Source organism: Ricinus communis, chromosome 3 (genome assembly GCF_019578655.1).
Source record: "Ricinus communis isolate WT05 ecotype wild-type chromosome 3, ASM1957865v1, whole genome shotgun sequence".
In the NCBI taxonomy this organism is placed as follows: Eukaryota; Viridiplantae; Streptophyta; class Magnoliopsida; order Malpighiales; family Euphorbiaceae; genus Ricinus; species Ricinus communis.
Genome location: NC_063258.1, coordinates 33,274,756 through 33,300,335, shown reverse-complemented (window position 1 = coordinate 33,300,335; position 25,580 = coordinate 33,274,756). Strand labels below are relative to the sequence as shown.

At 34.6% G+C, this 25,580-nt stretch overlaps 3 protein-coding genes across 4 annotated transcripts; 1 reads left to right on the top strand and 2 right to left on the bottom strand.

Moving 5' to 3' along the window:
* Positions 1 to 1,162: 1,162 nt before the first annotated feature.
* LOC8282111 (uncharacterized protein At2g24330) lies at positions 1,163 to 5,533 on the bottom strand. 2 transcript variants are annotated; one of them, XM_015724654.3, is made up of 6 exons: positions 5,185 to 5,533; positions 4,592 to 4,913; positions 3,848 to 3,992; positions 3,272 to 3,381; positions 1,881 to 2,304; positions 1,163 to 1,679 (listed from the first exon to the last, which is right to left on the bottom strand). In XM_015724654.3, the coding sequence occupies exons 2-6, from the start codon at positions 4,838 to 4,840 to the stop codon at positions 1,411 to 1,413; spliced, it is 1,197 nt and encodes a 398-aa protein (XP_015580140.1). In that variant the 5' UTR covers positions 4,841 to 4,913; positions 5,185 to 5,533; the 3' UTR covers positions 1,163 to 1,410. The 2 variants fall into 2 exon arrangements, with proteins under 2 accessions (XP_015580140.1, XP_002528011.1); XM_002527965.4 differs by having other exon boundaries at positions 4,592 to 4,872; positions 5,185 to 5,532.
* A 4,401-nt stretch (positions 5,534 to 9,934) lies between these two features.
* Positions 9,935 to 22,288, top strand: LOC8282110 (protein arginine N-methyltransferase 1.5). Its single transcript, XM_002527964.4, has 23 exons — positions 9,935 to 10,357; positions 10,992 to 11,112; positions 13,090 to 13,199; positions 13,707 to 13,796; positions 13,897 to 13,962; positions 14,316 to 14,395; positions 14,488 to 14,563; positions 14,668 to 14,754; positions 15,121 to 15,205; positions 15,337 to 15,428; positions 15,575 to 15,610; positions 15,795 to 15,863; positions 16,889 to 16,951; positions 17,102 to 17,155; positions 17,227 to 17,301; positions 17,526 to 17,618; positions 17,743 to 17,846; positions 20,003 to 20,051; positions 20,132 to 20,218; positions 20,466 to 20,571; positions 21,035 to 21,122; positions 21,403 to 21,496; positions 21,684 to 22,288. Exons 1-23 carry the CDS (start codon positions 10,217 to 10,219, stop codon positions 21,765 to 21,767), a joined length of 1,950 nt encoding a protein of 649 aa, XP_002528010.3. The 5' UTR covers positions 9,935 to 10,216; the 3' UTR covers positions 21,768 to 22,288.
* A 508-nt stretch (positions 22,289 to 22,796) lies between these two features.
* On the bottom strand, positions 22,797 to 25,573 carry LOC8282109. The gene is given in 5 exon segments (XM_025158935.2): positions 22,797 to 23,225; positions 23,692 to 24,233; positions 24,235 to 24,336; positions 24,801 to 25,018; positions 25,130 to 25,573. Coding segments are annotated over 4 exon segments (603 nt in total). The 5' UTR covers positions 25,220 to 25,573; the 3' UTR covers positions 22,797 to 23,225; positions 23,692 to 24,040.
* Between the last annotated feature and the right edge of the window lie 7 nt (positions 25,574 to 25,580).

Here is a 25,580-nt window from a genome sequence, read left to right as displayed (position 1 = left end):
CTCAAAATACTTGCTTAGAGTGTTTAGATTTATTTTCAGCATTTTTATGTGATAGTTAGTCTTTACAACAACTGTTCTATAGTTTCTTGTGAGATCGACCTCGTGGTGAACTTATCCTTACTATCGAAATAATTTGTACACTTGTGAGTAGACATGTTCATGGGTCGGGCCTAGGGCACGAATTTTAATATCTGAGCCCAGTCCGAGCAGAATTTTTAAAAGGCAGTCCGGCTCGGCCAATTATTAAACCCTAAATAAGTCGGTATAGCGAGTCGGGTTCGAGCCCTGCGGCGGCCAGACAATTCAACACAAATATTCAAATTTAAACCCAATTTCAACCACAAATATTTAAAATTTAAACTCAATTTATTATTAATAACAATAAAATTATAAATAGAAATAATAGGTAGCTAAGTGGTATATAACACTTAATTACAAGTTGAAGGTCATAGGTTTGAGTCTAGGTATGACATTTCTTTTTTTCTAACTAAACTATACATCGGGCTAGGCTTGAGTTTTTATATAAATCCCAAGCCCGGCCCGAGAAGTACGGGCTTTTTGTGGGTTCGGGCCAGGCTTGTACATAAAAATTGTTGTCCAAATCCGGCCCGAAGAGTATGGGCCTGAGCGGGCCAGACGGATACCCAAGCCAATGAACAAGTCTACTTGTGAGTACATATTGATAGACATCAATTGAAAGATTATTCTTATAAAAAGAAGTGCTAGTAAATTTTGAATAATCTATTTATCAACTTTGTAATTCATTGATTATCTATATGGTTGTTAGTTTAATTATTGTTTTTATGGTTAAATATTAAAATCATTATCAACAATTTGTCACAAAGTCGTGAACAATTCATTTTAAACTTCTTTGAAAGAGGAGGTGGTGCTAGTGGTAGAAATGGAGGATGTTGTACTAATGATAAAATTTCCTTCTATAATTTGTTACAATGTCCTTTATATATTCTTTAGACATTAACACTTAGTAAGGTCTTTGTCCCTGGGTTGGCCTTATATGTGCTTTAGATTTTATTGAGATAAAGCGTAGGAATGCATTGTGAATGATGCTCAAAGGAAAATGAATTAAAAATAGTTGCATTGATACGGGCATGAAAAGACCCTGACTCGGGGTTCTTAGAAAAGTATAGAAAGCATAACCAGGTCAATCCGAAAAGAATTTTCACCTTATATGTGGCGTTAGCGTTTACAAAAAGAATTGTCAAAAAGAGTAAATAATTTCCACTATTACAATTGAGCCATGATCTATTTGTATATTGTAAAGTACAGAAAGAAATCACCCACCAAATCTCAAGCATTACACGAACACTCAAGCATACCTATTACAAATCCAACACATAGAAAGGCACCCGGACCTAACACACTAATGACAGGCTCACACTAGGTTATATATTAACTAGACAAATCCCCAGCTACTAGTCTTTCAGTTACTTCCCTAATCTCGGAATCAGCTGTAGCAGGGCTCTTGCTTGGGACAGTACTATCGCCCATTGGGTTGCTGGCATTGTTGACTACTACAGCATTTCCCCCGTCTTTTAAACCACCCAAAATGGGGGAATTAGAACCAGAACCTCGTTGTTCCAATTGTTTCGGCTGATTCAGGGCATGGCAGTGTGGACAGTAGTAAGTAATGTATGGAAAATCCTCCTTCCTAGCAAGCCCTGCAAAGAACAATATAAACCATAATATTCAGCAGCAACACAATGGCTAAAGTATTATGCCCACATCCACATATATGCATGCCTTGAAGATATGCACCATGAATTGATAGGATCCTTGATAAAAATTCTGCAACTTGTACATTACCTAATAGAAGGTTATATATTACTTGAAAATAGAACAATAGGCCATAGTCCACTTACCATTGTGCATTCGACAATTGCCACATATTAGTGCGTAGGATTGTGTAGGATCCTCACCCACAAGTAATGCCGCTAATCGAGCAATCCATCCCCCATCGTGCATAGTAGAAGCCTGTGGATTATGATGCTCAACAACAAGTTGATTATGCTCAGAAGTTTCAAGACCTTCGCTTTGTGGAGAACATATAATTTCTTCATTAGAATGATGTACTGGAGAACTCCCTGCACTACTGGATCTAGTTTGCACCTGCTTTCTATTTCGAAGCCCACTAGCTTGCGCATACTCAACATCATTACTCTTCCCTGTTGGAGTATTAAGCTTAGCTTCATCTCCCACATAAACTTTCAAGCCAGAGTCTGCACCCAACTTAGACGCAAGAACAGTTGCTGCAGCTGCCTTTGCAGCTGGATCAGGATCATATCTCTGTAGAAAATAGGATTAACCGAGCAAAAAACATTAATTCTCAATCATGGTCTTTACATTTAAAAAAACATGGCCCATAATGTTCAGGCCTCAAAGCACCATGCTTTCTAATATTTTGTTTTCTTTTTGGAAAAGCAAATGCGAGTTACCTTCTTCATTCACTCATGTATTATAAATAGACCAAGGACATATAGCCAATTTGGAAGGCTAAGATACAAGCTATTAGCCCAACACAGAAGGCTTTTAGTAGTGTCCTTTGCAGTCACTTCACAATCAGTATAATTTGCCTAATTTTAACAATGTTCCCACTTTTATTAGCATGGGAATACTATCATCCCAAAAATCGAAGAGCGATATTCTGCTCTCCATAACGGTTCACATTGTCCATTGGAAAACTACAATGTGTTTTTTTCTCTCAGCTGCATTATAATTTGCACCATCATTTACTTCTATTCAAATTACAGATTGATGAAATTGCATTTCTACAAAAACTTTTAGACAAAATGACCTGTGCCGTTCAAATAAATTCCCAAATTAACTGATTTAACCCTAGAATACCAGGACTTAATCTATGAAACTATATCATATTTGCCTCCACTGCATGTCAGCAACGTTCAAAAAGAAGTGTAACTCCAATTTTCCCAAAATAAAAATGAGAAAGCAATCAAAGGTTCCCAAAATAAAAATGAGAAAGCAATCAAAGGTACCATTTTACTCAGTTAAATCTCTAATTACCTATTATCAAACATTGCTCCTCCTAATCTCATACAATGTACCAAAACTATCTCAAATCACTTGCCAATTGAAAAACTAAAGAAAAATAAAATGATATCACATACAGGCAAACGCCTCAAGTATTCACCTCTGAGAGGAATCGCTCATTCTGCATGTGCACGCACAATACAATAAAAGGCCAACAGAGTTCTAAAGAAAACATAAATTACTGAACCAAACTTGCCACTGTTACCTGAATGAGTTGCTGTGTAGTATAGTAATTTGTCTTCTCTTTAAGTTCATCAATTTTGGCTTGCCGTTCAGCCCGGAGCCTTTCTAGAGTTTTCTGGTCTTTGCGATCACCTACATGACCATTATAACTAAATTGTAATAAATGCACCAAAATTCCAGCTGGGACTTTCCTATAGAGTTCAAATGATTAAATCACATTTGATGTGTCTAAGAAATCAAGATGACAGCAGGTAGATAAAAAAAGTTTTAGGTTCCCTCCCTTCAAATAAATATAATGACTGCCTGTCATTTCTATTTCAGTCCCCACTATTTGTTGGAACAAAACTTTGTTGCATATCATGGGCCTAGCACATCTAGCATATAACTTAAAAAGCTTCTTGTATTTCACAATTTTCGGGTTAAGATATTGCTGTTTGGCAATCGTTAGCTCATTACCTATGCATTTAATGATTTAAGACCCTGATCCATTAAACATGCTAGTACTGATATTTGCAAATAAGATAAGAAAATGAAGCTCTAAATGAACATTAAATAAAAAACTCTTCATAAATAAAAAAAATTATTTGGCGACACTTACACATCCTTGTAAAGCTTACAAATGCTGAATAAGCAATAGATGACAAAGCAGGCAAAAGAAACATTGGCAAAACTCGGAATGCCCTCATCTTCCAATTCAAATCCATTGATCTCGTTGTCATGATGGCATAACATACTGCAATTACCTGGCATTGAAGAACAGTGTATTAAGATGGGAAGACTGTAAGATAAGATTGCAAACAGAAATCCCATATTCCCATGAACAAGGCATAATCTCAACTTGAAAAAGTGTACTTCCCCCATGTTCATGTATGGATCTTCACGAGTGTTTTGATATAAATCTATTAGGCAGATGGTTTCAACAAATAAGTGATTTCAAAGACTCCCATAAAGAGAAGCCAGATCAATTAACTTCTAAGTCTCCAGAAGGTGGCTAAAAATTGTCTGATTAGAGCATTACTCTATGATCAGCGAGTAATACAAATGTCTGAAAAGTGGAAATTGAAACTAGTTTTACTTGGGTAAAACGGAAAGGGGGAAGAAAGAATGGTGGGGCAGAATATGAGGAACACTAAACGTAAGACATAGGAAACAAAATTAAACAAAGACAATTAAAGATTCAAGTGTACTGATATGAGTAAAGCGGAGGCCTAGCAAAGACAAGATCCAAAGCAAAGTGCAGTACACTACTGACATGAGGACAAGCAATCAAAAATAAATAAATAAACTAAACTTAATTAGAACTCTTGCAGTGGTAAAATAGAGGGAAAGGAAATAAGAAAACCTCAAAAATGACAGAGAAAATAATGAGATGCCTAGTCATCTTCCTCCAAGTAAGGGATCTCTTTTTCATTCTAGATAAAACAGCAGCTTCTTCCTTAGAAATGTTTTGCAGCCTCTTCTCAAAATCGTCACCATGAAGTCTAAAAATGCCGTTCCAGATTCGAGACATAAAACCCTTGCGCTTCTTTTTAACCACTACACTGGGCTGCTCATTCTTGTTATTCTCTGCTATGCCTTTATCCTCAGCCATTTTTATAAACTCGTCTTCTTCTTCTACTACTACTGAAGAACAGAACAGAAAAGGCAAGCCGACTGGTTTTCAACTGTACATATAGCATAAAGATTTTGTGTAGGAGAAATCTAGATTGTTAATTTATAATTTTAGATTACAATTTTTAAGCTGTTATCGGATTGATGGAAACAGGATCATCAGAATAATGAAATATTAGAACACCAAAAAAAAATCAGTAAATCATATAAAAAAATAGAAATAACAAAATAGTAGAAGAAGCGATTGAAAGGAAAATAAAACAAGATCCAATGACAAAAATGGAAACAGAAGAAGGAGAAGCTGATGAGGAGATCTAGATATACCCCCGAGAGGAGCGTCAATAAATCTAGGAAATCGGCCGGGTAGTAGCAGGAGCTCCTTTTTGCCTCTTTCGATAGAGAGATCTACTCACAATCAAATTCCGAGACTATGGAGTTGAGGAGGCGGAGGAGGAGGGAACGCGTAAACCGAGCGATGATGATTAATTCTCTGTTCTTCTTTTTATTTATTGCACGCACACGGAGGCACTCGCTCTCTCAATACAAAACTTCACTAAAACCATAACCAACCCATTTCCCCATTTTAATTTCTCATCATTCATCAGACTTGGACCCTACTCATTCCCCATTTTCACTGTTTCCTGTCCCTCAATTAATCTATCTCCGTGTACCGCGGTTAAGTTTTTCTTTTCTCTTAATTTCCATTTGTTTTAGCCCAAACGTCCAAATATGACCCTAAACTATTTCCTGCGCCCATATTGGACCATAATAAAAAAAATTCTCTCAAGTTTGAGCCTATTCTTTTGAGAGTGGTGCGATAAAAAATTTCATTTGATAAACATTAAAATTATATGATCTTCCAAAAGAAACTTTACATTGAGATGATTTTATATGAAGAACTATTCAAACAAAGTATATAGGTGTTAACTAGCCTCTGTCAATTGTTTTGTCAGGTCTTAATTAACATAATTTATTTATTAAGAGCCTTAAATCTTATAATACTCAACTTTAATATCAATAAAACACAATAAATCTATATCAAAGTTAGCTTCAAACTTTACCTCCCCATCCACATATGATAAAATAAGCTCAAATCCTTATCTTCTCCTATAAAGGTAAACCAAGTTAATTGTTTTCATGCTATAAAGATGTCAGTTGATAGTAAGATTAAGAGCAACTAAAAATTACAAAAATGTTTGAGAAAATGACAGTCAACCTCAACTAATTCTCACTAAGTATAGTAGCAAATAGTCAATTATGAGCAATGGTTATGTAATTAGTTTAAACTTTAAGCACATTTTAGTTTTATTCTCATTTGATTTTGTATGCTTTTGATATTAAGCTAAAAATTGATAGATCCATATTATATATATATATAATTAAGATATATTAGTAGTTTATTGATATGTTTTATATACATAATATGCAGGAATATATGTTTTTACCTCACTTTAATTTTATTGTTTAATTTTAGAAAATAATATCCAAAGAGGAGAATTTGAGCCAAAAATGCATAAATAGGCTTTAAATGGATTACGGCTGTAAAAAACTTAAAAATAAGACACGTGGACTACCAATAGCGTGGCCTAGCTGAATTTATCAAGGCCCATGAAAGAAAAATTAATTATTTGTGATGTAATTAATGGATAGTTGTCTTTTAAGTTGTTAATTTTGTTTACAACAATAGGAGATAACTATAGTAGATATGTTGAGAGAATGACTCTAAAGAAGAAAAAAAACTCTATAAGTATAGGTTAATTAAACAAGAGGGGGAGGCTCCTACTATTCTCTTTACATAAATTCCTACAGTTCATTGTCTTCTACATCTAGTTAGTATTTTTACATTATTTTTTCAAAAATTAAAAAATATTTTTTAAAGACGTGGACAGTGAGGATCAATCTTCTTCATTCCTTAAAGGGTCTTTGGATTTTGAGAGAGTTTTAAATTTATGTTCTTTGTATTTTATTTCTTTCTATTTAATTACAATGACCATTAGATTAAATATATTAGGCTAAGTTCCATAAGTGTTTAGTTTGACTTTTTATTTATGTATAGACTTTGTATATTATGAGTTTAATGAATGACTTCTTTATCTTCATATATGTATTAGTTTCATATATTATTATTGGTTGACCATCATATCAGTTTAATAGTAATATCTGTTATGAAAATTTTTAGGTTAAAAGTATTAGAAACATCATCTTTATTTTAATCTATATTGATATAAGAAATCTAGGTTGCATTGTTAGCTTGAGTGACTTAGGGAAAAGACATATCACCATATCATTCATTAGATTTGAACTTAAGGAAAATAAGGGGATTACCAAGTATAAGCTAGACTAAATGCTATTTTATCATATAGTTTACACTAATCATTTTGGTTACATATTTTTTTATAGTTATTTAATTTTTTTTATAAATCTTAAAATTATTTTCATAATATTGGCTTAAAATATTTAGATTTATTTTTAGTATTTTGTATGATAGTTGGTTTTTATAATATATGCTCTATAATTTCTTATGAGATTGGCCTTATGGTAAACTTGCCCGAACTATCATTTGATTCGTACACTTGTGAATATTAACTCAGATACATCAAAAACTAACAAAATAATAACGTTGTCTCTAAATTGCTTTATTTAAGCAATTAGTTATAAACAACATTTTTATTTTTAAAGTAAGTTAAGCTGATAAATATTGCGGATGGGCACTTTTGTTATTCATATAATTATCACTTTAATTTGGTTTTAAATTTATATAATTTTATTTTAAACATATACTTTGCTATGACTTATCATATGTCAAGTTGAATATTAATAGTCAAATGCAAATATTAACTCACTCCAACTTCATCCTCTCAATCTCAATTAATGCGTTTGTTTCATCCATGTTATTAAGCTCAAGCAATAGATTATGAAGCTCATATTGATTAAACTGGAGTTTATTCTCTAACAACTCAATCTTTGCATTATAGTTTCATCTAAATTCTTTTTTCTTTGTGAGAATTTTAATAAGCATTTTTCTCATCCTTCTAGTACAAGATTTATCCTTCTATTATAAGGTTTCTCCATCCTTTAGAAAAATTTACAGGCCCTTACTTAGTAAATCGAAATTTGAATATTAAGTAAGTTGAGAATGTCAAACGAAAAAATAAAAATCAAAGAATTAATATAATATAGAGTATCACAATATTCTGTGATGAATAATATAAAATTTACAACCTAAATTATTTGAATTCTAGGTTTGTAGCTCTTAGTGCTTTTAAAAATAATTTTCATTACTTATTTCTTTTGTACTTTTCTTGTCTCTTTATTTGGCTTGTTTTCTTTTTGTTGGCGTAAAAAATGGGAGAAATTTAAGCATTTTAATTGTTATGTACTTTTTTTTGAATAGTTTCAATGAATGAATAGCTTGTGGTTTCATGTTTTATGTTTTATTATTAATTCTTAAATATTTATTGCCATAAAGTATATGATTTAGGGAGAATCTCTTAATTATTTTACCTTTTTAAATAAGTTGTTTGTCATTATAAAAAGGAAGAGATTTGTTTAATTTTGAGGGTGACAAATAATTAAGAAATCTAACATATTTAATTAAAATGTTTATGTGTAAGAAAATCATTTATCTTTATAGGATAAGGCACATTCTCGCCTATGAATTATCTATTTCATAATCGTGAAACAAAGTTCTTATTCGTGAAAGTCTTACAACTCAAAAATAAAATTTACATAAGGTCTCTCGACTAACCCTCATGCCCATAAAGTCTGTCTAACTTGAAGATGTTAGAAAAACTATAAAAAAAATTTAAGACTAGTGTTCCCATCCATGAAGTTGAAAATTTATGAATATGTACAAAGCTTCATGAGCTGCATCTATAAAATTGTTGATACGATTATTTTCACATGAATTAGCATTCTAGTGTCTCTATTTCACTTAGAATTATATAAATATTATTTTTAATAGTTTTAAGGTAAGTATGAGCATTAACTTCGAGCCATCATTTATATTAATTCTCAACAACTTTAAATTATTTTTTAACTTTTTCTTATATTAAAGATTCAGGATTGGACTTGAATCTTTTAAGTGGTTGAGTAATTAATTCTTATATTCAAAGCTTAAAAAGGATTAGGTTAAATGTTTGAGTAAGGAATTGATAACTCTTGTAAATAAGACTGAAAATCTTAGATTGAGTTAACGTGTGACCTTTGAAAAAAATATTCGGTTTAGTTCTGAGCTTTGTTAAAAAAATCCAAATAGAGTTAAGTTGTAATTCTATTTAATAGTGAAATATTGAAAGGACTTAAGCAGTTTAATGATCAGTGTGATGATTGTGCTTTATTTTCTTTTATCTTGAGTTTGGTTTTCAGTTTTTGATTTTAACCAATTTTATCCCTCTTTTGGTTGCCTCTAGAATTATAAAATACATTGTTAATCTCTTGTGCTTATTTACCGTACCTGAAAGACTAATTTCTTTGTTTAGTATTTAACTAATTTTATGAATCTTTAAGTAAAACTCAAGATATGCTTGATATTGGTAATCTTTATCGTATTAAATTTTTATTACAATTTGAGAAATAAAAATATTATTAAATATCTCATAAAAACACAAACATGGCCAATCTAAACACAACAATAATAGATAGCCCAAAATAGCTTAACTCTAAGAACAAGTCATATTGTTACACCAATTGCAAGTTAGGAATTTGGTGTTCCTCTCACTATAAGTGAAGAACTTTTTATTTCATTTTATTAGATTTTCATAACATATTTAGTTAGCAAAATGTGTGAGAAAATAGAAAAATAATAAAGAAACTTTCTTTTTATTATTTTTCTGAAAATATAATAGGAGAAAACTTGAGAAAGGGTGTTTATTAGTTTTTTTTGTTAGCAAGAGTGTGGATCTTAGTACCTATTTCTATGAGAAGTTTAAGCTAATTAGTCCCACCGGTAATCATATGGAGTAATTAAGTCAAAAGGGTAAATTATCGGACTGCTTGCCGCCGAGAATAAGTTCAGGGGCCAAATTGCTAGTTAACCCCGTAGTTATAGCCTCTGAACTAGCCGAATAGGCACTTGTTTCTAGCCATTTGGGTTGGGCTGCCTGTAGATATTAGAAACTAGCAATCGGCTCATGAAAATGAAAACAAACCACCGCCAGTACTGAGCGCAAGACACTGATCATAAACCCTAAAAAAACCCTATACTACTACCGGTTTATCGAATTATATTTTATTTATTCTTTATCATAACATAAATATAAATATATATAAATATATAAGGCAGGATGTACTTACAAAGGCCCTAATACTAGCAGTAGAAGAAGAAGAAGAAGAAGAAGAAAGAAGAGCAAGGAAAATGCCTCTAGGGGAAAGGGCAGGATGGGAAAAGAGCGAATCTCGATACTGTGGAGTGGAAACCGAGTTTGACGAGAACATGCCGCAGCTTCTCTCTTTCAATCTTTCCACTGGCGGTTTCGATTTCGTTCTTGCTCCTCTGGTTGTCTTCTTAACTACATTTCGATTTCGTTCAAGTCATTAGCTACATTTCTGTTTTTGTTTCAACACTTTCTCTCTTGAACCATGTTTGTTTACATTTTATTAATAACCATTCTCAAAAAAAATTATTAAACAATATCATTTCCAATTTCTCGTTGCATTTCTTCTATGTTTTCATGGATTTGGTCTTCAAATTCTCTACTTTTTGGTTATAGAATCATTAGTTCTGTTTCAACTTTGGTGGCTAGTTAGCCATTCACATGTTAGCTTATGGCCATTATTATGTGAATGATAGTAGGCTCACCCACATAATATGTGGTGGCCTTTCATGATTACCTTTGCTGATAGGCTGCCAACGACATTTTTATATTGCTAATTGTGCTACAGCTTCTGTTTTGCGCAATTTGTACTATAGTAATTTCCTTTTGTGCCACTATGTTATCAACAGCCCTCCAGCTGTATCTTGGTGTTTTCTGCTAGGTTTTTGTGCCATAATTCCTTGCATAAAGTTTGATTACATTATGAAAAACAAATATTATTTTATATGACTTTCCATCATATCAAGATTTGAGCAAGGAACATTGCAGCATTCTTTTATATTGAAGCTGATGCGTATTTATAACTTCATGACACAGATGAATCCCACTTATAGACCGAGCTTGATGGAAAAAGATGATGGTGGTGGAATCCATGTTCTGCCATTTTCTGGGTCAGACTTAGTTTTGAGCCCCTCCCAATGGAGCAGTCATGTTGTGGGTATGAACTCTTATGGTCAGATTGGCCTTTAGCTCACATGTTTAATCGTTTCTCCTATCCGTTGAGTACGTACCAGAGTATATGATGCTTCTATTGACTAATACACAAAAGTTTGCTTTAGTGCTTACATTTGCTTCTAATTAGGTCAGTCAACATGTTATGATACGATGCCAAGATAATGTTACTTTGGTACCAAATTATTCTATTAGAAAATGAACCCATTATTCTGTTAGAAGATGAAGTTACTCTAACTGGGGAATTTTTGTTCCACAGAATTCCATTTAAGTTAGAAAAACAAGCTCTAGCACATTGCAATACAGCCTGCTATGATGTAAGGTAGTGAATGCTAGGAAATGAAGGGGCAATATGTCTCTAAGATGGGTGTTTTGGGAATGAGAAACTGAGAATGCTAAGATAGATGTGTGGGTATATAAGAAAGAATAGAATCTGAATGAGTGTATTAGGGAAAAGACAGGGATGGTTCCCATTGAGAAGGTGAGAGTTGAGAGGATGTCAATTGAGATGTGTCGGGGCATGTGAGCTGCAAAATTGTTAAAGCTTCTGTTAGAAAGGTCAAACATAGTAAGCTTGGTAGAGTGAAACAAGGAACAAGTAGATCCAAACCAACATAGAAAAAGTGGTAGAAGAAGACCTAGTGGTATCTTTTTGAAAATGTAGCCCAACATTGTTTGAAGCGAAGAAAAAGAGTTTCATATAGCCGATCCCTATTAACTTGGAATTAAAGCTTAGTTGAGTTGAGTTGAGAGTTTCATGTTGATATTATAACACTAAGTTTTCAGGGTTTCTCCTCCACGTTGCAGAAAAACAAGGACACATTTTTTTTAAGTGGTAAATGTTTGGCGGTAAATTTATACAACAAAGAGGTAAAAATAAATACACATACTCTTGAAGTGATCTTCAAGTCTGAAAAATCAGTTGTAACTTATGGATGTAGAACGACTGAGGAACTATAACAAACTGATGTAGAATCACTAAGGAACTACAACAAACACACGAATAAACTAAAGTACACAGCTAAAGAGAGGCACAAAGCTTAATATTTTTACTCATTGAAACCATAAAATAACCTCATAATAGCTATTTTACATGGGTTTAGAGAGAACCCAGAAATAATCCTCAGTATTAGGATTGAAAATTCTAGTCTAGGAAACCTCTAAACCTTAAATTACTAACCAAATACTAAATAAGATGATTGCTTCTAATGAGAATGGAATTCTTAAACAATACTAAATCCTAAACTTCCTAAATTGACAAGTACAAGAAAAACATGAATTTCATAACAAATAATTAAATCAAAATAATTCCTAAATTTGTAATTCTCTAACAGCATCACCTACATATCTCTGCCATTTTATTATGGCAGTTTGGTCTTTTTTTTTCATTTTTGAAAGTACTGTGGATTTATGATAATATGTATTAATTTTCAGCATCAGATGAACCTTTAGTATAGGTTGCCTAAGTCAGATTGATGGGCTGCTGGCCATGGTCATGTAATTTTTGTTTGCTGCTGCAGAATATCTCATTATTGTGCTGAATACCATTTAATTTGTTCGATTTAGTAGTTTGTATCTCACACATGAATGGTCATCAATTTAATGAACCTTTCTGATGGGATGCCTGAGTTAGATTGATGTATTTCTTCCATGGTCATATAACTAGTGCATTTACTGCTTTATAAGATCTCATTGTAATGCTGCATACCATTTATTGTTCAATCCAGCAGTTTATATACTGCACCTTACTGCCTTTTCATTTTATTGTGATGCGTATAAATTGAATTTATTGCGAATACTTTATGATTTGAGACAATTTGTGATTCATTCTTATGCCTGACCCCTTTATTTTCTCGCCTCTTGAGTGTTTAATCAAGTTAGATCTGCTTGCCTGTGGTCAATTTTTTAGCCATTGGTTTGCTTGGAAAGCACTTTTACCACATTGGTTATTATTGTTTTTCAGGAAAAATTAGTTCATGGATTGACTTGGACTCAGAAGATGAAACTGTTCGGATGGATTCTGAAACTACTCTGAAGCAAGAAATAGCATGGGCTAATCATCTTTCCTTACAGGTATTAATATCAGAATGAATTTACATTGGAACTTTTTGGATTGTGAAACCTGAAATTGCTCATTTGGTTAAAGCAACCTGCACAATTACTGTTTCATGTTTGCTAGAAGGGGTAAAGTAATAATGTGTTTCAATAAAGTTAAATGAGTTCCCATACAAAGTAATTTACCTTTGTGGAAGAAAAACAGGGAATGAATATATACAAAAGATAAGATGATCCCTTCTTTATTCATTATTGACCAATTCAAAACCAATGCTTTTCCAGCTTGTAAAGCTTGTCCTTCATACGAATTGAACGTGTAATAGGAACCCACTAGAATCCTCTTATTCCTACTTTTAGCCATCTAATAGAAAACTGAATTTTCAGATATCCATCTCTCCGTTATTTTTGGCCAATCTTAGTGGTTGTGATATGTTGCGGTATTATGATATATTCTCATGCTATAGGATCTTGCAGGGAAGTTGTTTAAAGAGTTAATGGTGTCAACTTTCTGATTTTCTGCTGCAGGCATGCCTTCTTCCTTGTCCTAAGGGTGCATCCTGTGCTAATTATGCAAGGTGTGTAAATCAGATTTTACAGGGGTTGAACAATATGCAGGTGCTTTTTCTAATCCAAGTATTTATTTTCTCTTTTCTTTTTGTTGGTTTAATATCAATCTTCCTCACTGTTGTCCATTTTTACTGCTTCACTATCACAGTTGTGGCTTAGGATTCCTTTGTTGAAGGCCGAAGAGGATTCTACAGATGTGAACTCTACTAATTTGGTGAGAAATTCGTATTTTCTTCTAATCTTTCATCAGTAAGAAGGATAATATAGTTGTATAAGTCAAAGCAGTAGGAAGCAAATTTAGTTCTCAAATGAAATAGAGGCTTCCCTCTATCTTCCTGTGAGATGGACATGGTACTAACCATAAATATTGGTCAATAAAGATCTCTTTGGGCATATGTGTTGCTCTAGAATGAGTAGCTTTGGGACTTGAAATCTTCAGATCACGGTAATTGGCTTTGTCTTTTCGTTGAATACCGTACAGCTTGTGGGAATTAGGATATGTGACAACTGAATTGGACATCTTTTTTGTCATATTTACCTTTTTCTGATGATTTGTTTTTGATGCAGATTGATTCCTGGGAACAATGGAATTCATTTCGCATGCTTTGTGAACACCACAGTCAGTTAGCTGTTGCACTTGATGTTTTGTGAGCAGAACTCTGATTCAAAATGTTTTTGTTGTTTAGTCAAATTGTACCTGCTAGTCTTTTAATTTTGATAATTATTGCTTGTTCTCTAGGAGTTCTTTACCATCGACGAACTCACTTGGCCTTTGGTTTGGAGAATCTGTTAGAGCAGCCATTTTAAATACTGATGTAAGCATATCCTGGGTTCAGTTGATATTCTTAATAAAATAAAGTAATTCCATCTTGCTTCTATACTTGCCTGGTTTTAAATGAACGCACTATCAATTTACTAGGCTTTTCTAACAAATGCACGGGGTTATCCTTGCCTCTCGAAGCGGCACCAGAAGCTCATTACTGGGTTCTTCAATCATTCAATACAGGTATGTGAATTCCTATCTTTGTCAATGCTATTATGCACGTAAAATTTTAGCATCTTTTGGTGTCTCTTGCACAAGTGGCTATGCATCCCAGAGGCGGTAACTTATGCTAAAAATTTAACCTAGGATACAGACTTTTTCCTGGAGAAAAAGGGCATTCCTATTTGGGAATTTTGTGCTATACTTGTCGTGTAGGCGCAACTTTCACTTTGAAACTTCCTAGGTTTCATCTTCAATACATTTCGATTTTATGTTGGATCTTCTATTATGATATATGGTACCACTAATTGTTTCAATCTTGTTTCAGTTCTAATTGTTAATTGCTGTGATGCAAATTACTAATCTAGATGCTTTGAAATATCTTGCCAGATTGTTATCTCTGGAAAATCTGTACATACTATCCCAAGGGCAAGCTCAGATTTAGCTGCCAATAATTTGGATAATAACACTGAAAGTGAGTACCTGCTAGTACTGCTGATACTTATGCTTAATCTTGGTTCTGATGTTCCATTGTGGCGTTCTATTTACTGAATGCATGTTATAGGTTCTTGCATGCTTGGGCTTAGTTCATCTTTGTGTTTGTAGCTGTGCAGAGACATCCTTTGAGGCCATACTTAGACTATGTCGGTTACCTTTTCCAAAGGATGGATCCCCTTCCTGAACAAGAGCGATTTGAGGTACTCTCTCTCTCCCTCTGTCACTCATGCGCGCCTGCTCACTCAAATGTGCACACCCAGCTTAAAGTGTTGTTTTACTTTTTTTTTTTTTTTTCCTTTTCTTTTTCCTACTATCGCCTTTTGAATCCTTTAATCTCTTATGCCAGCTTGGATACAGGGATTTTCTACAGTCTCCGTTGCAAGTAAGTTTGTGGCTTGCAATTTGTGATGAGATCTCTTGATTAAGGATTTTTCTTTTTCTTCTTTTCTGTGGTCTGTTGACAGACATCTAAAAGAAATTAAATCTTGCAATATTTCTGTCAATTTCTGCTAAATTCTCTCGCTCGTCGAATTATCAACAATCAAATTTGCTGTTGTTTCATTCAGCCACTAATGGATAATCTTGAGGCACAAACCTATGAGACATTTGAGAAAGATTCAGTGAAATACATCCAGGTATGAATATCTACAGATATAATGAAATCAGAATGGTGACTGCTGAGTTGTTTAGTAATGCATTTGACTGTGTTTTGGTTTCATATGCCTAATGACACAAGTGTGGGTGTAAATTAGTGCACTTCACAAATAACTTGTCAATGGTTTTGACAATTTTTTATTTAAAACATTAACAATGACCAATTTTAAATGAACAATCTGTTGAGCTCAGGTCAATTACTTTATATTTCTATGCTTGTCAAAATATTTTTTGTTCTCCAATTAATTGTTCAAACTGTTTATTTTCTTTCTTTTTATGATTATTAAAGTTAGTTGTCAGTAGTTATCATCTTCTAAACTCTGACAATTTGGCTATGTATATGGTTGAGATTTACTTAATGTTAATTTGCTGTCAGATTTTTGTGATGATTGGTCATGTGACTAGAATGAGTCATTTTAGAAGTGTGAATAGCACTGATATTTAGAGACTGTGAAAGGGGAAAAATGAAAGGAATAGAAAAAAGGAAGTTTTTCCACTGGAAATAGAGGCAGGATGGAAATCTTCAGCCCTCTATTTAATCCTTGTCTTCCTCTGATTTCAAAGAGATAAGAAGCCTTAAGTTTACTTGAAGCTAGAATTACTTCAATTAAAAAAAAAGGAACTTAGCTTTTGGGGTAGAATATGGCTCAGCTTCTATAGGTGAACCATAGTGAGTAAAAAGAACGAATGAACTGAGCACTTGGAAGTGAGCCAAGTATGTGCTAGGCTTTATGGGTACTGAACCAAGCCTGAATATATGAAAGCTCAGCTTCGCTTCACTTCATTTGGTTGGCTTACATAGTAATGGAGATGCCATGGGATCCATGAATATTTGCCTTTAACAAATTTTCGGCCATCTTACTTCTGTATCCTTACCATGCATATGAAACCAGTTATAATCTATGCAGGAAAATTCCTCTCTTTCTCTCTGTTGCTGTCTTTCTAGTTTAAAGAATTCCTGTTATGAATAATAATTGAGATAAGTGCTTGTATTGTATTTATCTAGTATCAAAGGGCAATCTGTAAAGCTCTGCTGGATAGGGTCCCTGATGAAGCAAGTGTTACCACTGTAAGCTACCAACCTATATTCCTTTCCAGGTCTTCTCGAGTTGCTTGTGTTTAGATTATGTTTCCATTAGTGCATCTCACATAGTGTTCCATAAATATGATGTGGTGAAATTGTTGAGCTCACTATATTTTTGTATGTAATTGTGGCAAGGTACTGATGGTAGTAGGAGCAGGACGGGGACCTCTTGTTAGGGCATCATTGCAGGTTTCTGACTAGACTTCTGCATCTCTTAACTTTTCTTTTCCTATTCAATGCTTCATTCTATTTGTCTATAGGCAGCTGAAGAAACAGGGCGGAAGGTGAAAGTCTATGCAGTGGAGAAAAATCCAAATGCAGTGGTTACACTTCATGTAAGTATTGCATTTCAGGTTGTGAGGAATAAAAATAATTTGCCCAAATGTAGGAAACGTTCTCATACTGATAGATTGAAGTATGGTGCAAATGAAAGACTTTATCAAGAAACAAACTGGCTTTTACATGATATTTTTGCACTTTAATCATTCTTTTCGTTCAAGTTCTTTTCGCTATTAAAACATTCATGAGCTCAGAGGTGCAATTGACTTTGCTGCAACAGAGTTTGGTTAAGCTGGAGGGTTGGGAAGGCATTGTTACCATAATTTCTTGTGATATGCGTTACTGGAATGCTCCTGAGAAAGCTGATATTTTGGTACTGTATATTTGTCTAGCTATTTAGTTTGATGTACTTCTGAATACCAGAAACTACCTGCTTATTGTCTTCTTTTTTTTTTTCTCCTTTTCTTTTCCTTTATTTTGGTTTTATTGGTCTTCAGATTAGTGAGTTGCTTGGTTCATTTGGCGACAATGAGCTGTCACCGGAGTGCCTTGATGGTGCCCAAAGGTTTTTGAAGCAAGATGGAATCTCAATACCATCATCGTATGTATAAACTTCTTTGTTTTCTAACTAATTTAAACTTATTCTTCCATCCCTTATGGATAACTATGGTGAATTATGTGTTGACACTTTTGGAGTATGTGCCTCTATGTGTGGAGAGGTTTGTTTCTACCATGTGCCATCTGATGACCTGTCTTTAGTGATTTCATGTGCCACCTGATGCCTGTATGAGAATAATGGAACTTTTTTCTGGTCATCCTAGAAGGCATGAGTTTCCATCTTTCCACTATTTAATCAATGGTCAGATGGTGCAGATTTGTCCTTGTGTATTCATGTTATTGGCTTAAGTGATCATTCTGTTATGGTCCTTCAACATCCACTCTTTCTGTTCTGGAACTTAGTGATTTCTGTCAAAGCCTACATTAGAAAATTATTGAGCCACCCAAGGGCATTACAAGCTGGTAAATCACGTGCTCTCTACTCCTTGGACTGGATAGTAAATAGTTATTAGAGAAAGATTGTTGCATCTGTTGCTTAACAGGAAAGGGATTATTCACTTGGGACCTAAGGTTAACGATCCTTAACCAGGAAGAGGGATGTTTGCTTAAAAAGAGGTCCTTGGCAGTTAGTATTTTTCATTTAATTGAAATGAAATTATCCTGTTTAGCAATGTTGATTCCTACTTTGGAATTTCTTCGTAGAACAACAATGACTTTTGATCTCTATCTGAAACTTTTTGCGAGAATAATTCTTCTGTCCTCTCTCTACTACTTCTACACTGATCAAGAGCACTGCTAACAGCAGCCTGAATAATATGGTATCTGTAAATCCCACATACATAAATCATTCAAAGGTCAGTCTCTTAAATGCTTAATGAATATCCAGCCCTTACTCCTTCAACTGACGTTCCAGTTGACTTTATTCCTTCAATTGATTTCCAATTCTGCCTTTTCTCTGCTCTTCAAAATTTCCAGCAACCTATCCTTTCAGCTCCATCCTATTTATAATGAACAAGTACAATACATATACGGCGAATTGATTCTAAACACCCTTTAAATCCTTAAGCCAAACGCTGTCCTAAAATCAGTTGGTTTCTTAGTTTTCCACCCATAGAAGAGCTAGCAGACAGACGGCTCAAACTGCTCCACAGCACTTGTTTGTCTCAACAGTCTTTATGCTTATATGCCCTTTTCATATAATGAGCAATTTGTGAAAAACTTTTTGCAATTTGAATGAGAATTCAGTTTGTCACTGTGAATATGTAGTGGTAGTACGGATGATTTCTTGATCAGTAGAGATCAGTAAATGGTGCCACCGATAAATGGCCTTTTATGAGCTTGATTTGACTAGTTTTTCCAATTCGGTAGTATATGGGGTTTTGCTGCTGAAATCCGCATAGGTTTATAACCTATTCTTGTGTCATCAACTGTAAGCTTGAATGTTTCTATTGATTTCTTGCAAAAATCAGTTATTATGTAAAGTAATTTCACCAAATGGTCTGATTTGGGATTCTGGATGCTAATGGTGGTCGAATGTGGGAACCGAAACCATTGAGTCAATTTATGAACTATGGTAAATAGAGTTAAAGAACTTAATATTTCAAATCAGCTATAGAGAGCATGGGAGAGTGGAGATCAGGAATAAAGACCAGCAAAGAGTTGGATCGTGAAAGACCAAAACTTAGGTTTACATCTGGATCATGACAAGTATAAGAACCACCATAATACTAAAGAAACAAGAAGAACTATCAATTTATTGAGATTTTAAAGTAGGGCTGAATTTAGAAAGATACAGGACGGGATTTCGGGGTGGCTTTTTTGAGTGGTTGTGTGTAGAATAGAAGATTTGAATTGTGTCGGTGGTGGGAGGTAAGTAAATGTAGAAATCCAGAAAATAAATTTAATCATGAACATGGCAGGAATGAGGCTTGAACTTGGAAGCCTGCCCTAAAAAACAGTTTACCACCTCATGTAACAGTTACAATACTAGAAGCTAACCAAGTTGTTTCTAAGTAAAATTTCATTTTATACCATATGTAGTAACTACCTGATATCTAAGGCAACTCTTCCGGACTTATTTTCTGATATTTGTTTATTGGTGGCTATTATATATCTTTGAGAGTTGATAATCAAAGTGGGCCCCTGGAAGATTTCTTTGGAGATCTAAATGAGTTTTAAAATGTAATGCTTCTTTTGCAGGTACACAAGTTTCATCCAGCCTGTGACAGCTTCAAAATTGTATAATGATGTGTGTCCCTTGTATTTATCATGTTGCCTTCTTTTTTCTTCTTGAAGCAGATTATTTGATGGCCTGTGGTTATGTTGCAGGTTAAATCACATAAGGATCTTGTGCACTTTGAGACTGCATATGTTGTCAAATTGCACAATGTAGCAAGGCTTGCTCCTTCTCAACCTGTAAGCCATCTGGTTTGTTAACACTGACCATGATTAGACCTAGGCTCATCAAATTAGTTAGCTTTCTCTTGCATAGCATGCTAGGTCTTAGGTATGAGCAGTCCTTGATTTTTAGGCTGTTTGTTGATGAGACCTGATATGATCATCTTCAATTAACACCTCAAATCATTTTATTATGCGTCAACCTTGATCAGACAATATTCTGGATCTGTTGGTTTTAGATTCTCATGCAACTTTCCCTGCATAGGTCTTTACATTTACTCATCCAAATTACAATACTAAGAAAAGCAATCAACGCTACAGAAAGCTGCAGTTTGAGATAGCAAATGACATTGGCTCAGCCATGGTGCATGGTATGTTGTAACAAAATATTATTCTTGTTCTCGATGAATAATACTAGTCTTTGGCTCCTTTGATTTTTTTTCGCTTTGCAACTTTGATAATAATCTCAAGTCCTCGAAGTTTTGGAAATAGTGCAAAAAAGGAATTTGCAAGAAGACCTGCTTTTTTTAAAAATTGAGGTCCAAAAAGTCATGTGCATTATAATTTGTTATTCAGGTGCTTTAGCAATGAGATAGACTATAGCATCTACTGTTCTGTTCCCTCTATAATTCAAATCTGAGCTCCTATCAATTTCCATGCTCAATAAATAAGAAACTAACTCCCAATGATTTGCTTGGTGTATCCATATATGTGATTCTTAATTGTCAGGACAAAAATGCTTATTTCCTAGTGATGGTAATCATCATTGTCAAATTTTTGGATGCTTGATTGCTACTGATGAAATTTTTTGTTCTACATTCTTTCCTATTGTAGGATTTGCTGGCTATTTTGATGCAAAGCTATACAAAGATGTACATCTTGGTATTGAACCATCAACAGCAACACCAAATATGTTCAGCTGGTATGATATTTCAACTGTGTCAGTTCTGCATGTTAATGGTTTTATGTGTTTATTGACAGCTGAGGTTATTATTTACAGGGTCATATTGGACCATTAAATTTTAGAAGCCTCTTTTATCATTTTAATAAGCACTGATTTATTCTTAGTCTGCTTGGCATGCTTTCTATCTTCCTTCATTGATTGCATGCTGCAGCCAAATTATTGTGTTGTCATAATATGATGTTCTTTCTTTAATGCCTAACGTTTCTGATTGTTCCTGTTTTGCTTTCTCTGCTCTTAGGTTTGCAATATTTTTCCCTCTAAGGACACCGATGTGCGTGCAGCCTGGTTCTCCTTTAGAAGTACATTTTTGGCGTTGTTGTGGTCCTTTAAAGGTAGGGTAAATTTAAATATGAAATACACAGTTTTTTTTATCAGATTAGAGAAGCAAGTGGAGATATCTGCCCAATCGTGCATTTTTAAGACCAGATTGATAATCGTGAATTTGATATACATGCAAGCTTTTGTGTGCATTCAAGCAGAAATAAATTATCCAAATCTAAGTGATTGGTTATGATGTAGGTCTGGTATGAGTGGTGTGTGACATCCCCCAGCTCATCAGCTGTCCACAACAGCAATGGACGATCGTATTGGGTCGGTCTGTAGTCTTTCCTCAATTCTTCGCATGTATCTGTCTTTAGCCTAACGAGTCGTTTGCAGCAACACCAAGCGTAGGGGGGAAAAAAGGTTTTAGGTGTTTGACCTGTGTCTTGAGTTGAGAGGAAGTAGAACATCGCAGACAATTATGCTGCCTTTACAGGCTTCAAGATGTGTTGGGTTCTTACAGTCGAGGTTATGTACAAGTTATGGCATTGAATTGTACCGGAAGATGAAAATGTTCAAATTGTCTTCTTAGCATCCAAATAGCATGCAGTACATAAGTTTCAGAAGAGAATTCAAAGTGGTTGTAGTCGATTGTTTGAGAATCGATCCAAATTTTGTTGCCATACAGCTTCAAAATGAAGACATGCAAAAGATATACAGCAGGTATCGGTCGCTTGAAAATTTTCAAATACCCCCCTCCCCAATTCTCTCATTCTCCCACCCATCTCCACTGCTAAATGTCTGAATCTCCATTTCTGCCTTGCGCATACAAAATTCGTATTGAATGTTTGATTTTTTTTTTTTACTTTTTTTTTTTTTAGCATTTGGTCTTATACATTTGCTTTTCACTGTTCATGTTAGATTCGTTATAAAGAAAAAGAAAGATTTTAGAGAGATCAATTTCTTAGAGAGTCCTTTGGTAATGAAAGTAGCGGATGTTAGAGAACCAACAACTACTACCAAAAAGGCAAAATCGGAAGTAGAATTGTTAATTAAGCCAGAAAGGTCAAATCTGGCAAAGGCGGAGGCTAGTTTGGGAACCAAATTGAGCTGCTCTCCAAGCTTATTGCACAATTATGGGCCTTCTGAATATTCAAGAAGCAAAATCAAGCTTTTTGTCCCAATTTATTGCTTGATCGTGGCATACTGAACATTCAAATGCCACGGGAAGATGTGAAACGAATGTTAGCATCACTCTCCCTTTTGGGATTGAGAAATATTCTTTAGCTACATATTTAATGATTTGAATCAATTTTTTAACAAGTTAAATTAATTTTATATTATTCTTCTTAATAATAAAAATAAAATATATTTAAACTAATTCAATAATAAATTTCTTCCCATATATAAAATAAAATTGTCTTGAAATGATAAATGGTAATTATTTTATTTATTTATTTATGCAACACCGGAGAATCTAAAGCCAAAGACATACACCAGGCCATCCCACTTATGCAGCGCCCTTGAGATGTGCGGATGCATCATCATATTCATCTGTTAGAACCTGACCATGCTCACCCTTGCAATCACTTTCCACCTCGTCAAAGTAGCCTTCTCGGGCATTATCGGCTGACACAAGGGAAAGTAGCCAGAAGAGTGCCGAATCAAGAGAAACAAATGCACCACCACCCAGCAGACGGGCAATTTGACTCGAGGTTACCTTGAAATTTGCGAGTCGACTGAATCTGCTCCGTGACTGTTGGCCATAACAGCAAAAATGCTGCTAATTCCCCAGTAAACCTGAGGGAGTGCACGCAAACTCATCAGGGAGGGATCGAGAAAGGTATAGATGGTTTTAAAGACCAACAAGTTGAAAAACAGCCATGGTATTTACAGCTCTTTTACTTGATCTGACCACTCAGGAAACAGGAAGAGAAAAAGAAGGTTACTGTTTTCTTTTTTCTTTTTTCTCCGGCAGCAGTCAGTATAAATTGGACCTCTTTTACTGGTATTTTGCTAATACTTGATTAGCGTGGCCCGAAACAAACCAAGTACTGATCTAGAGAAGTGTTTATGTGGGGGTTCAGGATGTTAGATTAAAATGAAAATTAAAATTTCACCTTGGCAATTATGTTATGGGGTGGGAATGATACACATTGGAATTCAAAATTAACCACAATGATTGCCGTAAACAGATAATAAACAATAATAGTAATAATAATAATAATAATAATGCGAAAGTAAAATGAGAAAAAAGTAGGCTTACAAGGAAATGCTGAAGAAGACGGAGAAAGTGGAACTTCAAAAGAGGGCAGAGTGAGGAACAGATTTGCCTTTATAAGGATAAAAGAGAGAGAGGGAGAGAGATAGCCAGCGACTGAAGATATAAAAGAAATGCAAAAGATAGATATCCCAAGACAACATTGGGATCAGAAGGATACTTGCAAACAACACCACTTTTTCCAGGAATAGGAATTCCAGCTGCAGGCTAAAAATAAAGCCAGCCCAATTAAAATAACAAAACCATCTGATTTTGATGGGATGGATTAGCGTGAATTGGAAGCAAATAGACACAGGAGAATCTAAAGCCAAAGACATACAACAGGCCATCCCACTTATGCAGCGCCCTTGAGATGTGCGGATGCATCATCATCATCATATTCATCTGTTAGAACCTGACCATGCTCACCCTTGCAATCACTTTCCACCTCGTCAAAGTAGCCTTCTCGGGCATTATCGGCTGACATAAGGGAAAGTAGCCAGAAGAGTGCCGAATCAAGAGAAACAAATGCACTACCACCCAGCAGACGGGCAATTTGACTAGAGATTACCTTGAAATTTGCGAGTCGACTGAATCTGCTCCGTGACTGTTGGCCATAACAGCAAAAATGCTGCTAATCCCCCAGTAAACCTGAGGGAGTGCACGCAAACTCATCAGGGAGGGATCGAGAAAGGTATAGATGGTTTTAAAGACCAACAAGAAGTTGAAAAACAGCCATGGTATTTACAGCTCTTTTACTTGATCTGACCACTCAGGAAACAGGAAGAGAAAAGGAAGGTTACTGTTTTCTTTTTCCTTTTTTCTCCGGCAGCAGTCAGTATAAATCGGACCTCTTTTACTGGTATTTTGCTAATACTTGATTAGCGTGGCCCGAAACAAACCAAGTACTGATCTAGAGAAGTGTTTATGTGGGGGTTCGGGATGTTAGATTAAAATGAAAATTAAGATTTCACCTTGGCAATTATGGGGTGGGAATGATACACATTGGAATTCAAAATTAACCACAATGATTGCCGTAAACAGATAATAAACAATAATAGTAATAATAATAATAATAATAATGCGAAAGTAAAATGAGAAAAAAGTAGGCTTACAAGGACATGCTGAAGAAGACGGAGAAAGTGGAACTTCAAAAGAGGGCAGAGTGAGGAACAGATTTGCCTTTATAAGGATAAAAGATAGAGAGAGAGATAGCCAGCGACTGAAGATATAAAAGAAATGCAAAAGATAGATATCCCAAGACAATAGTGGGATCAGAAGGATACTTGCAAACAACACCACTTTTTCCAGGAATAGGAATTCCAGCTGCAAGCTAAAAATAAAGCCAGCCCAATTAAAATAACAAAACCATCTGATTTTGATGGGATGGATTAGCGTGAATTGGAAGCAAATAGCTTAGCCTAATTCAACGATAGCTTCATACCCTTTTATTTTCTACGACTATCCCAAAAATAAAGGACAGTGCCCCCAGGGTGGCTACAATAAGAGACATTTGACGAACAGATACAGCCATATGACTTTTTGATGTCTGTGCCAGTTAGATCAATACATTAAGTAAAATCCATTACTGTTTGTTTGTTTTATGAAGTTGAGAAATTAGAGTGAAATTCAATAGAACAATGATTAAGGGAGAGGGGAACAGATAGGTAGTACACTTATTGAAGTAGAGATACTGTAAAGCAAAAAGCAAAGTGATGAGAGAGGAGAAGAAATGAAGAATTTAGAAAGGTTACCTTATAGGAAGAAGAAGAAGAAGAAGAAGAATCTGATAGTGAAATAAACCAAATTCTCTATCCTATTCTCTTAGAAAGAGAAGACGCAGAAAAAGTCTTTGCCCTGGTGTTTCTTCTACTAATAATTATTTTGGGGAATGG